The sequence below is a fragment of the Bombina bombina genome, chromosome 8, assembly GCF_027579735.1.
Source record: "Bombina bombina isolate aBomBom1 chromosome 8, aBomBom1.pri, whole genome shotgun sequence".
NCBI classification, from domain to species: Eukaryota; Metazoa; Chordata; class Amphibia; order Anura; family Bombinatoridae; genus Bombina; species Bombina bombina.
Genome location: NC_069506.1, coordinates 236782745 through 236797571, shown reverse-complemented (window position 1 = coordinate 236797571; position 14827 = coordinate 236782745). Strand labels below are relative to the sequence as shown.

Here is a 14827-nt window from a genome sequence, read left to right as displayed (position 1 = left end):
AGAGCATCGGGCCAGCTGTATAGTCACAGCCCGGCCCGACCGCGCCATAACACTAAGTGCAGCTCGCTCCTGCTCTGTCTGATCCTAACACCCCCTAACTTAAATATAATTAAAATAAATCTAAATAAAACCTACTATTAATAACTTAATAATTCCTTTTTTAAACTAAATACTTACCTATAAAATAAACCCTAAGCTAGCTACAATATAACTAATAGTTGCATTGTATCTATCTTAGGGTTTATTTTTATTTTACAGGCAAGTTTGTATTTATTTTAACTAGGTAGAATAGTTATTAAATAGTTATTAAATTTTTAATAACTACCTAGCTAAAATAAATACAAATTGACCTGTAAAATAAAACCTAACCTGTCTTACACTAACACCTAACCTCACCCTACAATTAAATTAATTCCCTAAATTAAATACAATTAACTAAATTCAATACAATTAGCTAAATTACAACAAAAAACCCCACTAAATTACAGAAAATAAAAAACAAATTGCAAGATCTTTAAACTAATTACACCTAATCTAATAGCCCTATCAAAATAAAAAAGCCCACCCAAAATAAAACAAAAAACCCTAGCCTAAACTAAACTACCAATAGCCCTTAAAAGGGCCTTTTGCAGGGCATTCCCCAAAGAAATCAGCTCTTTTACCTGTTAAAAAAAAATACAAACACCCCCCAACAGTAAAACCCACTACCCACACAACCAACCCCCCAAATAAAACCCTAACTAAAAAAACCTAAGCTCCCCATTGCTCTGAAAAGGGCATTTGGATGGGCATTGCCCTTAAAAGGGCATTTAGCTCCATTGCAGCCCAAACCCCTAATCTAAAAATAAAACCCACCCAATACACCCTTAAAAAATTCTAACACTAACCCCCGAAGATCCACTTACAGTTTTGAAGAGCCGACATCAACCCTCAACAAAGCCGAGAGAAGTCTTCATCCAAATGGCAAGATGGCATTAACGAAGCCGGCAGAAGTTGTCCTCCAGACGGGCAGAAGTCTTCACCCAGATGGTATCTTCTATCTTCATCCTTCCGAGGTGGAACAGCTCCATCTTCAACACATCCGGCATGTAGTATCCTCTTCAATCGACGGCTTCTTCTGGAATGAAGGTTACTTTAAATGACGTCATCCAAGATGGCGTCCCTTAGATTCCGATTGGCTGATAGAATTCTATCAGACAATCGGAATTAAGGTTGATAAAATCCTATTGGCTGATGCAATCAGCCAATAGGATTGAACTTCAATCCTATTGGCTGATCCAATCAGCCAATAGGATTGATCTCGCATTCTAATCAGCCAATAGAATGCGAGCTCAATCCTATTGGCTGATTGCATCTGACAGGAAAATATCACCTGAGCATCTCTATGTAAAAAAGGAAGATATTTTACCTAACAATTTCCTCAGCTCAGCAGAGTAAGTCCTGTGTAAAAATTTATACTTCAGCTGCTGTCCAGCTGCAGGTAAAAAAATAAATAAATAAGAAATGAACTGCAGCCAATCAGCATCAACAGTGCTAATGTCATGAACTCTTTAACTGTGATCTCATGAGATTTGACTTAACACTCATGAGATTTCATAGTAAACTTCCTTAAACTGAATAGGGAAATTACAGGAGTGTGCATGAAGCTCGTTACCTTGCCTGTTCCGGGACAGACATACTGATTTACTGATTAAAGTCCTTTGCAATGGGGTTTGAATACTTAGGACATTTTGAGGTAAAATATTTTTCTTTTTTACATAGAGATGTCCAGGTGATATTTTCTAGTCAGCTTTTTACAGCTATGCTGCAGCACTTTCAAGTGTTTCAACATTTGGGTATCATGGCCCTTTAAGTTTTTTTTTATTTTTTATTTTTTATTTTTTTTATTTTAATATTTTTATTGAGGTTATTAACAGGTACAATAAAATAAACATATACATCTAATAAGAGAAATGACATACAGCTGATTGTTACATTATGCAGATATCTTAACTGAAAAGACAGCTTAAATGTTATAATGCATGATATAGTTAGAACCTCTTTTCAAAAAGAATAATTTCCTCCAGTAACACATAGGGACACTCATGGACCCTGAGAAGTTTTGGGCACCATATAGGAGGAACATTACAACCATTAGTAAATAAAAGTGGAAACATAGGGCCGTAAAAGGGGAACAAACAAATGCACAGTCGTTGCCAGCCTACAGTACATAACAAGACACATAATGGTATAAGAAGATCAGTAGGAGTCCCCTATTTTAACACCCGTTTTTGACCAATGGAGAAGGCTTAACCCTAGGGTGGGTGTTCAAGATGAAGATGTGTCGTATACCCATGCTGGGAGGTCTGGGGGGGGGGGCGCCTTGCATCATATGTAGGGACTGTTAGCAGAGAGGATTTGGAACTAAATAGAGACTTAATAACTAATATGCACCTCTCAATCATGGGGTCACATACCTAATGATATACCCATACAGAAGGTATTTGTATATATGAGAGATTCAATTTGGGACCTTATAATGGGGAGCAATCTACAAGGGGATGTTACAGTCAAGGGGCACATAGCTACAAATTAGTTGACATGTAAGAGTATAGTGAACTATGCATAACCATGACAGAGAATAGAATCAGCTATTATATCGCTTCTAAAGAGGCATCCCTAGCTTAGAGTTTTAAATGTGGTAGGCTGGTTGCGGTACCTGTATTAAGCCGTCCATCGTGGCATGGATTGAAAAGTCAGGTGGTTCCAGTCTTTGAGAGTGCATTACAATGATGAAACATATATTCTAGCTAAGTCCCAAAATAAAAAAAAATAGTTTAGAGCATATCTGTCTAGAGACATACATCAGGATCAATTAAAAATGATCAATACCAGACTGTTATACGTTCTGTAATCATAATTGAAGGAACATGGACCATATAGCAGGGTTTATAAAAAACAGATTGAAACTAAACTCTCTCTTAGATTAAGTTTGGGAGCATAAATCTATAACTAGAGAGACTAGAAATAACATCTTCAGGTGTAAAAAACTATATACAGAACTAGGTGATATGTCTAAACCTCTGCAATGTCTTCGTGTGGTATGTGCTTGATTAAGAAATTGTTAGCAAGATAGGGTCCGGTAAACCAATATAAAGGGACAAATCAAAGAGGGTCACGCATTGCATTTTCCTCATAACATTTTGTTATCTACTACCCACACAGTGACTTGTATCTCATGTTGGAGGCTGAGACATGGTGAATAAGTACAGATACAGTTGAATTTTACCCCATACTACACCCATCAGTCTCAAGTAAGCATTACATTTAGCACCTTCAGGGAGACTCCGGAACATCTTCTATCATAGGAGGGGTACTCAAAAAGTTTTATGTTAGAAGGACAATGTCTGTTCTAGTAGCTTAGGTAAAAAGGATATCTATATGAGACAGTTTACCTACGATGTCCATCTTTTAGCCAATTCCAGACCTTGTAGGGATAGAGACGTGCTCTGTGCTTTTTTTCCCCAGCTGTTGTGATAATGTCCATATCGCACATCGTCTCTTGTTGCTAGTCCCAGTCCCCAAGTAATATCTTGTCAAGAATACCACCGGCTCGCAGACTTGCGTCAAGTAGTGTCGGGACTATGTAGAACGCTCCTTCCTTTGTATAATAGATGAGGTTGCTCGGATTAAGGTGCGCCGCTCTGCCTGTTGATACAAGTGGTGCAGTGCCCTGTAGAGACCCGCTCTACGCCGCTGTCTTCTTTTAGCCATAAATGGTCCCTGTCTCGGTGACAGCCATTTTGCGGGTAGGGAGAGTGTAGAGAGTTTAAAGTCCCTTCGATGTGACAAAAGCCTCGCTGCTGCATGTGGCTCCAATTTACCGGAGGCAAATTTTGTGGGACCAAGTGATATCGGGCAGGATTGAGGTACCGGCTCTTTTAGAGAAGCTCCCCATGTAGGTGTCAGCCCATCTTCAATTGTACCCGAGGTCCCTGCTTTGTATGGGTTGAGCGAGACTTCAGTGCTTTGGTCGGGGATCCTTCGGGAGAATGGAGTGGGTGATCCCTGTTCAGGGCTAAGGGGAGAGGTTGCATTAAGGCTAGCAATATGCGGTTCTGTCGATGTGGGTACATAATAGCTTTGTTTTCCGCTACCTTCATTTATCTCACCGCACTCGTCTGGGATGAAAGTGCAAATCAGTTCCCTACTAGTGTCCGGACCGTTAGTAACCGCACAAGGCTGCTGTTTGTGTAATACTTGGGGTCTTAGAAGCCGGGGCCCCGAGGCTCCATCAACCCCTCGCATATCAAAGTTAGAGTGTCCCTCTGCATCTTCTGCCTGGTCGGCCAGCCGGATAGGACTAAAGGCTTTTCTGATCAGTTGCACTAAAGAGTTTTGATGCTGTTCCAATACATAAGTCAGCTCCGACAGTAGAATTGACTCGGTCCCCATGTTGCAGTGTCTATTCAAGCTGTGGTTGTAACCAGTAAAATAATGAACAATTTTTATTTTTTATCCTATTACAGGATACCGTAACCCCAGAGTTTGGGGGGGGGGGGTACAATGTGCGGCAGCCCCAGACCTATGTTATACTCTCCACACAGGGTTCAACTTACGAGATCTGCTTGTTGTTGCCTCGTGCAGGCTGCAAGATGGCTACCAGGCCTGTTGGGAAGTAAATTGCATAGCTGTCTCAAAGAACTTAGGCAGGAACTCCGTCAATTCATCCGCTCTCAGCTGCTATCAATTCCTAGTCAATTAATCTTGCATGGAATCGTGAAATATTGGGTTTTAAAGAAATATAACTAGCAATAAGTCTTCTGAACTTTAGGAGCTTCACTAAAACGTGTCCTACCGCATTGAGATCAGGCTCCGCCCCCCCTTTAAGTTTTTAATTAAAAAAATATATTAGTATATGTTTCTACAGTTTGAAAAACATACATACACAAATAATAATTATAATAACTTTCTTTCTTTTTAAAGAAACCCATCTCTCTTGTTTCTTTGTAGAATGCAACAGTATCAATTACTATGCCATCACTGGAATTGTGATTATTAATATCCTAATTCAGATACTGATTGGTCTGGGAATTATTTGCTATCTGAAGAAATCCAGGGACAAACATCTTGGTAAGATTATTGCTGGTAGCCAGATGGAGAGCTTATTTTCTACAAATTCTATCACATCTGTCTCTTTACAATGAGCTCTTGTTAAGAGATTTTAAAAACACTTTAATGTATAAAGAAACAAGGAAGTAAAAATTAAACTTTCATGATTCAGTTGCCGTTTAAAAAGCTTTTTAGAAATCAATGCACATGTATTCCTATCTTTTGTTGGCACATAGTTCTTTTCCATAAGAGTACATTTTAACTTTTCATACGAGCATACAGAGGTGGGCTCAGGAGCGTGCATGTGTCCTGATTATGGCCTAGATTACAAGTGGAGGGAGATCAATAAAGCAGGGTGGGTAATCTTGTGCTCGGGCTTGCACAAACAATAAGGCACAATCCGGTATTACAAGTGGAGGGAGATCAATAAAGCAGGGTGGGTAATCTTGTGTTCGGGCTTGCACAAACAATAAGGCACAATCCAGTATTACAAGTGGAGGGAGATCAATAAAGCAGGGTGGGTAATCTTGTGTTCGATCTTGCACAAACAATAAGGCACAATCCGGTATTACAAGTGGAGGGAGATCAATAAAGCAGGGTGGGTAATCTTGTGCTCGGGCTTGCACAAACAATAAGGCACAATCCAGTATTACAAGTGGAAGATTAAAAATGTCAACTAAAGCTTTTTAACATGGTCAAAATATTAGAGCACCCTATACTTTTAACAGACAGCGCAGATATCACTATTAATGCATTTCTATTATTAATGGTGAGTTAAGTGTTGAACTCATATGTAATCCAAAATACATAAAGTTTTAAAATTTAGTGTATTGGAGACCAGAAGTTAACTATGATCGCCTGCTAGTTTGCATAAGAAAGCATATGTAAATGCTATGGAAAAAAAGGATTTAATATACTGTATATTTAGACTTAATACTTAGGAAACAAAAAAGGTTTAGTAATGAGAAGAAGGTTAAGTGACATAATTAAAGGAATATGGTATGTGACAAGGGTTGGGACTGGAAATAGATCAAAGGTGTGTATATACAGTATCTCACAACAGTGAGTACACCCCTCACATTTTTGTATATATTTTATTACATCTTTTCATGTGACAACACTGAAGAAATTACACTTTGCTACAATGTAAAGTAGTGAGTGTACAGCCTGTATAACAGTGTAAGTTTGCTGCCCCCTCAAAATAACTCAACACACAGCCATTAATGCCTAAACCTTTGGCAACAAAAGTGAGTACACCCCTAAGTGGAAATGTCCAAATTGGGCCAAAAGTGTCAATATTTTGTGTGGCCACCATTATTTTCCAGCACTGCCTTAACCCTCTTGGGCATGGAGTTCACCAGAGCTTCATAGGTTGCTACTGGAGTCCTCTTCCACTTCTCCATGACAACATCAAGGGGCTGGTGGATGTTAGAGACCTTGCGCTCCCACACCTTCCGTTTGAGGATTCCCCACAGATGCTCAATAGGGTTTAAGTCTGGAGACATGCTTGGCCAGTCCTGTACCCTCAGCTTCATTAGCAAGGCAAGGGTCATTTTGGAGGTTTGTGTGGGGTCATTATCATTTTGGAATACTGCCCTGTGGCCCAGTCTCCGAAGGGAGGGGATCATGCTCTGCTTCAGTACTATATATATATATATATATATATATATATATATATATATATATATTGGCATACCTTACTTCACTTTATTGCACTTTGCAGATAATGCTCTTTTTACAAATTGAAGGTTTGTGGAACCCTGTGTCGAGCAAGTCTATCAGTGCCATTTTTCAAACAAATATACATATATATACACAAATGCACATGAATGCACATATATACACAACTATATATATTAACACCACCAGCAAAAAGATTATCACTCACTGAAGGCTCAGATGATAGCTAGCATTTTTTAGCAATAGATTTTTTTAACTAAGGTATGTACATTGTTTTTAGTCATACTGCTATTGCACACTTAATAGACTACAGTATAGTGCAAACATAAATTTTATATACACTGGTAAAATAAACAATTAGTATGACACACTTTATTGCTATATTCACTTTATTGCGGTGGTCTGAAACCAAACCCGCAATATCTCCAAGGTAAGCTGGTATACATTAAATAGTATATCACAGAACTAAATGAAATACTCTGTTCTGTCAGAAGAGCGAATTCATTAGACTAGCGAACGGAAGTGACGTTCCATCAACTGTCTGATAAGAAATACGCACCACGCATGCGCTGCTCTTCGTCATAGCGTTCCAATGCAACTACGTCAAAGCCCATCAGAACAGTGAATTGAACGGCCACACTTTTCTATTTGTGTTTGTAAATACAACTATTTGTAAAAAAAAATAGTACACACGCTGCATGTTAACATGTTTAAACAAAGGCTACAAAGAAAATGAAACAAATTAGATAAAAGAGGTAAATTGGAAAGTTGTTTAAAACTGAATGTTTTATCTGAATCATGAAAGAAAATTGTGTTTCATATCCCTTTAAGTTTAAAAATGACAGTGTCTATTAAGATAGAATAGAAAACCAGCAATTCCAATTTACTTTCGTTATCAATTTGACTTAGTTCTCTTGGCATTATTTTTTTAAGAGCATATCTAGATATGTTCAGGACCGTGCACTTGACTACTAATGACAGCTTGCAATGTTATACTGCTGACACATTTTTCTCATATGTGCACGCACCTAATGCAAGTAAATTTGATTTATTTTTTAATTGCATGCTTTATCTGAATCACAAAAGTTTAATTTTGACTTTCATGTGCCTTTAAACAGATGTATTTACGTAACTTTCCAGTACAACTCAATTGCGTGTTTAGCATGGCTATTTTGTATTCTTTTTAGTTTGCAATTCCAATGCTTGATTTCAATGTGTGATACCTGGATCTGTGTTTACCCAACAGATAATGACAACATAAGATATGAGTTAAGGAATCCAAGTGTTGAATCTCCATACCAAGTAAGCAGATTTGCTTTTTTGTTGTTGTTGTGCATGCGAATACATTAGATTGCTGGACTGGTTCTATATGATCTCAATATAATGATGCTAAATATAATGGGGTCGATTTATGAAGCAGCGGATGCTGCTTCCGACCCACTCCGCTTCAGGTCCGCCTGAAGTGGAAGTTAAGAAGCAGCGATCATAAAACCAGCAAACATCCCGATCAGCCGCGAATGTGTAGGGGGCGGCATTGCACAAGCATTTCATGAGCATTTTTATCGATGTGTGGCGGACATGATCCGCCAAAGCGGATCATGTCCACTCGCACTATAATAAATCAAACCCAATAAATTAACTTTTTAAGAGTAGAAATATGTGCATAACTCACAAATCAATATTTAACAAGTCCTGCTTTTCTTTCATGTAATTGGCAAGAGTCCATGAGCTAGTGACGTATGGGATATACAATCCTACCAGGAGAGGCAAACTTTCCCAAACCTCAAAATGCCTATAAATATACCCCCCACCACACCCACAATTCAGTTTTACAAACTTTGCCTCCTATGGAGGTGGTGAAGTAAGTTTGTGCTTGATTTTTTTATTTTTCTTCTATGATAAGCACTTCTAAGCATTCTGAAGCCCAGTTCCTCTCTCAGAGTACAGCGTTTGTCAGAGGGATGTGAAGGGAGTATCGCCTATTGATTTTTATGGTTTCTCTCACAGGAAATCTTTTCAAGGGTTCTCTGTTATCGGTCGTAGGGATTAATCTCCTACCTCCCTTTTCAGATTGACGATATACTCTTATACCATTACCTCTGCTGATAGTCAGTACTGGTTTGGCTATCTGCTATATGTGGATGGGTGTCTTTCGGTAAGTATGTATCATTATTTAAGACACTCTCAGCTATGGTTGGCGCTTTATGTATTTATATAAAGTTCTAAATATATGTGTTTAGCAGTCTAGCAGTTTCAGTATGGGAATCATGGTTTAGGAAGTTATTTTTTTATATTTTCTTACCTGGGGTTTAGTCTTTTTTCCAATTTGACTTGTTTCTTTAAAATTTGCAGTCAAATTTAGGCTCGCAAGGGCGCAAAATGCTGTTATTTATTGCGTCATTCTTGGCGCAATAATTTTTGACGCGAATGTGCGTCTATGATGATGCAAGTTCGTCATTTCCTGCGTCTTAGTTAACGCCAGGTTGTTTGGCGTAGAGTTGCGCCTGTTATGATGCGGAGTTGTGTCATTTCCGGATGTTTGTTGGCGCCAAAAAATGTTTATACTTCCTTTTGCGTTGTGCGTCATACTTGCCGCAAAAAAATGTTTATTGAGCTTTATGGTTTAAGTCATGGAATGCTGACATGGTATCTAAATCTAGGTTACTATCTCTATCATTTCAAGGTAATAATCTGTTTGGTTCTCAGTTGAATTCTATTATTTCCACTATTACTGGGGAGAAGGGATTTTTTATGCCCCAGGATAAAAAATCAAAGGGTAAAGCTAGAGCTTCTAATCGGTTTTGTTCCTTTCATCAGAATAGAGAACAGAAAACCACTCCTTCCCCTAAAGACTCTGGCTCCAATTGGAAGCCATCTTCGAGTTGGAATAAATCCAAGCCTTTTAAGAAACCAAAGCCAGCCCCCAAAACTGCATGAAGGTGCGGCCATCAATCCGGTTCTACTGCTGGGGGGCAGATTGAAATTATTTCAAGACGTTTGGGCAAATTCCATTCAGAATCATTGGATTCAGAATATTGTCTCTCAAGGGTATCGAATAGGTTTCAGAATAAGACCTCCTGTGAGAAGGTTTTTGCTCTCTCACATTCCAACAAATCCTGTGAAAGCTCAGGCCTTTCTGAAGTGTGTTTCAGATCTGGAGCTTTCAGGGGTAATTGTACCAGTTCCACTTCTGGAACAGGGTTTGGGTTTTTATTCAAATCTATTCATTGTCCCGAAGAAGGAAAATTTATTCAGACCAGTTCTAGATCTGAAATTTTTGAATCGCTTTGTAAGGGTCCCAACTTTCAAGATGGTGACTATAAGGACTATTCTGCCTTTTGTTCAGCAAGGTCATTATATGTCCACAATAGACTTAAAGGATGCATATCTGCACATTCCGATTCTTCCAGACCACTATCGGTTTCTGATATTCTCTTTTCTAGACAAGCATTACCAATTTGTCGCTCTTCCATGTGGCCTAGCGACAGCTCCAAGAATCTTTTCCAAAGTTCTAGGTGCCCTTCTATCTGTAATCAGAGAGCAGGTTATTGCGGTGTTTCCTTATTTGGACGATATCTTGGTATTGGCTCAATCTTTTCATTTAGCAAACTCTCACATGAATCAACTTGTGTTGTTTCTTCAAAAACATGGTTGGAGGATCAATTTACCAAAGAGTTTCTTGATTCCTCAGACAAGGGACACCTTTTTAGGTTTCCAGGTAGATTCAGTGTCCATGACTTTGTCTTTAACAGACAAGAGACAAATGAAATTGGTTTCTGCCTGTCGAAACATTCAGTCTCGATCATTCCCTTCAGTGGCTATGTCATTGGAAGTTTTAGGTCTCATGACTGCAGCATCGGACGCGATCCACTTTGCTCATTTTCATATGAGACCTCTGCACCTTTGCATGCTGAATCAATGGTGCAGGGATTATACTCAATGTCACAATTGATATTCTTAAATCCCAACACTCAACTCTCTCTGACTTGGTGGTTAAACCATCACCTTATTGTTCAAGGGGCCTCCTTTGTTCGTCCTTCCTGAACTGTGATTTCAACAGATGCAAGTCTCACAGGTTGGGGAGCTGTCTGGGGTTCTCTGACAGCATACGGGGTTGGAATCCTCAAGAGGCGAGGTTACCAATCAATATTTTAGAACTCTGTGCTATTTTCATGGCTCTTCAGGCTTGTCCTCTACTAAAGAGAGAATCATTCATTCGTTTTCAGACAGACTAAGAGGCCTATCTATCAAGCCGTCAACTATGCTGCATTCGACAGCACCAATACGCTCTCCTAACATCGTGGCCCCGGACCTGAATACGATCTCCATATTTATAAAAAAAAGCCGCCAAAAAGTCACGCACCAAGTATGGGCCGATGAGCAGCGGACTGTTGTTAACTAGCAGTCATCAATCTCGCTGCTATTCGGCTTTTTCCCAACTTTATTTATACCCTGTCACTAAACACTGCCACTATACTAAAATGTTTAACCCCACTCCCGGACCCCGCCGCAACTAAATAAATGTATTAACTCCTATCCCGCCGCTTCCAGACCCCTCTGCAACTAAATAAATGTATTAACCCTATCCAGCCGCTCCCGGACCCCGCCACAACTAAATAAATGTATTAACCCCCTTTCCCGCCGCTCCTGGACCCCGCTGCAACTAAATACATATTTTAACCCCTATCCCGCTGCTCCTGGACCCAGCCGCAACCTAAATAAATGTATTAATCCCTAAACCCCTGGCCTCCCACATCACTACCACTTACTAAACCTATTAACCCCTAAACCGTCAGCCCCCCACATCGCCATAAATTAAATTAACCTATTAACCCCTAAACCTAACAACCCGCTAACTGTACATTATAATTACCTCATCCCTATCTTATAATAAATTTAAACCTACCTTTAGAATTAAAATAAACTATATTAAACTATTAATTAACCTACCCTAACTATTATACTAAAATTACATTAAACTATATTAAACTATTAATTAACCTACCCTAACTATTATACAAAAATTACATTAAACTACCAATTAAATTAACTATATTACATATTTTAAAACCTAACCCTACTCAAATTATTTAAATCTACAATTAAAAATTACTAAATTACAAAAAAATAACAACTAAACTACAAAAAATAAAAAACACTAAGTTACAAAAAATAAAAAACCACAGTATCAAAAATATAAAAGAATTACACCTAATCTAAGAGCCCTATCAAAATAAAAAGTTCCCCAAAATAAAAAAAACCTAGCCTACAATAAACTACCAATGGCCCTTAAAAGGGCCTTTTCGGGGCATTGCCCCAAAGAAATAAGCTCTTTTACCTGTAAAAAAAAAAATACAAAACCCCCCCAACAGTAAAACCCACCACCCACACAACCAACCCCCCAAATAAAAAAACCTATCTAAATTTTAATTTATTATAAGATAGGGATGAGTTAATATTTAATGTAAAGTTAGCGGCTGGTTAGGTTTAGGGGTTAATAGTTTAATTTAGTTTATGGCGATATGGGGGGCTGGCGGTTTAGAGGTTAATAGGTTTAGTTAGTGGTAGTAATGTGGGAGGCCAGGGGTTTAGGGGTTAGTAATTTTATTACAGTTGTGGCGGGGTACGGGAGCTGTGGGATGGGGGTTAATACATTTATTTAGCTGCTGCGGGAGAGGGGTTAATATATTTATTTAGTTGTGGTGGGGTCCGAGAGCAGCGGGATAGGGGTTAAAATATTTATTTTGTGGCGGCGGGGTCCGGGAGCAGCGGGATAGGGGGTTAATATTTTTATTTAGGTGGCAGCGGTGTCAGGGCGGCAGATTTGGGGTGTTTAAACTCGGGGCTTATGTTAGGGTGTTAGGTGTAAACGTAATTTGTTTTCTACCATAGAAATCAATGGGATATCTGGCAGCATCGAACATAAGCTTTCGCTGCTTTCAGTCTCCCATTGATTCCTATGGCATCCGCAGCCTCCAGGGTGGCGGATTGAAAACCAGGTGCGCTGGGCCGGAATAGTGGCAAGCATACCTGTTAGAAATTTGATAAATGGAAAAAGGTGTCAAATTTGTATTCGGAACATCTGTAATGACGTAAGCATCGATCTGTGTCGGATTGAGACTGGTGTATTTTACGTCACAAATTTCAACTTTTGCCGGTCTGTAGGCTTTGATAAATAGGTTGAATCAGGCTCGCCCCAATTACGCTGCGGAATTCCAGCATATTTGCGGTTGACGGCTTAATAAACATCCCTCAATATCACAACTGTCGCATATGTCAATTATCAGGGTGGGGCTCGCAGTCCTTTAGCGGTGAAAGAAGTATCTTGAATACTTTCTTGGGCAGAATTCAACTCCTGTCTAATTTCTGCAATACATATCCCAGGTGTAGACATTTGGGAAGCGGATTATCTCAGCCATCAGACTTTACACCCAGGGGAGTGGTCTCTCCATCCAGATGTATTTTGTCAGATTGTACAGATGTGGAGTCGTCCAGAAATAGATCTCATGGCGTCCCATCTAAACAAAAAACTTCCCAGGTATCTTTCCAGGGATCCTCAGGCAGAGATGGTAGATGCTTTAGCAGTTCCTTGGCCATACCAACCTGCTTACAGCTTTCTGCCTCTAGTTCTTCTTCCAAGGGTGATCTCCAAGATCATAATGGAACAATCACATGTGTTTCTGATAGCACCAGCATGGCCTCACAGATTTTGGTTTGTGGATCTTGTCCGGATGTCAAGTTGACAACCTTGGCCACTTCCTGTAAGACCAGACCTTCTGTCTCAAGGACCATTTTTCCATCAGGATCTCAAATCACTAAATTTGAAGGTATGGAAATTGAACCCTTAGTGCTTAGTCATAGAGGTTTCTCTGACTAAGTAATTAATACTATGCTACAGGCTCGTAAGTCTGTTTCAAGGAAGATTTATTATCGGGTTTGTAAAACCTATATTTCATGGTGTTCTCATAAATTCTCTTGGCATTATTTTAGAATTCCTAGAATTTTACAGTTTCTTTAGGATGGTTTGGATAAAGGTTTGTCTGCAAGTACTTTGAAGGGACAAATCTCTGCTCTTTCTGTTATATTTCATAGAGAGATTGCTAAGCTTCCTGATATTCACTGTTTTGTTCAGGCTTTGGTTCATTTCAAGCCTGTTATTAAATAAATATCTCCTCCTTGGAGTCTTAATTTGGTTTTGAAGGCTTTGCAGGCTCCTCCTTTTGAGCCTATGCGTTCTTTGTATATTAAACTACTTTCTTGGAAAGTGTTGTTCCTTTTGGCTATCTCTTCAGCTAGAAGAGTTTCTGAATTGTCTGCTCTCTCTTGTGAGTCTCCTTTTCTAATTTTCCATCAGGATAAGGCTATTCCATAAGGATAAGGTCTTCCTAAGGTTGTGAATTCTAAAAACATTAGTAGGGAAATTGTTGTTCCTTCCTTGTGTCCTAATCCTAAGAATACTCTTGAAAGATCTCTACATTCTTTGGATTTTGTAAGAGCTTTGAAATATTATGTCAAAGCTACTAAAGATTTCAGGAAGACTTCTAGTCTATTTGTTGTTTTTTATGGTCCTAGGAAAGGTCAGAAAGCCTCTGCCATTTCTTTGTCATCTTGGTTAAAGCTTTTGATTCATAAGGCTTATTTGGAGGTGGGGCAATCTCCGCCTTAGAGAATTACAGCTCATTCTACTACCACTTCTTGGGCTTTTAAGAATTAATTTTAGGTTAATTAGATTTGCAAAGCAGCAACTTGGTCTTCTTTGCATACATTTACAAAATTTTACCATTTTTATGTATTTGCCTCTTCTGAAGCAGTCTTTGGTAGAAAAGTTCTTCAGGCAGCTGTCTCAGTTTGATTAGTCTGCTTTTGATTTAAGTTTTTTTCTTGTAATTTATGTGAAGTTTATGAAAAATACTTATTTTTTTTGTGTGGATTTAATATTTTTCAGCGGAAATAGCCTTTTTTATTTATTTTTTTATTTTATTATTTTTTTTCCAAATATTTTTATTGAGGATTAAAATAAACATACAAAGATTCTGACATGTAATAGTACAAAAAA

General features: G+C 38.7%; 1 protein-coding gene across 3 annotated transcripts in view; it reads left to right on the top strand.

Moving 5' to 3' along the window:
- LOC128639069 (sialic acid-binding Ig-like lectin 14) overlaps window positions 1-14827 on the top strand; it is a 136911-nt gene that overhangs the window by 109989 nt on the left and 12095 nt on the right. For 2 of the 3 annotated variants that reach the window (XM_053691218.1, XM_053691217.1), the window contains exons 7-8: window positions 4993-5112; window positions 8018-8073. In XM_053691218.1, the coding sequence (XP_053547193.1) occupies window positions 4993-5112; window positions 8018-8073 (176 nt within the window). The remainder of the gene's footprint in view (window positions 1-4992; window positions 5113-8017; window positions 8074-14827) is intronic. The other variant, XM_053691219.1, reaches the window with a different exon arrangement.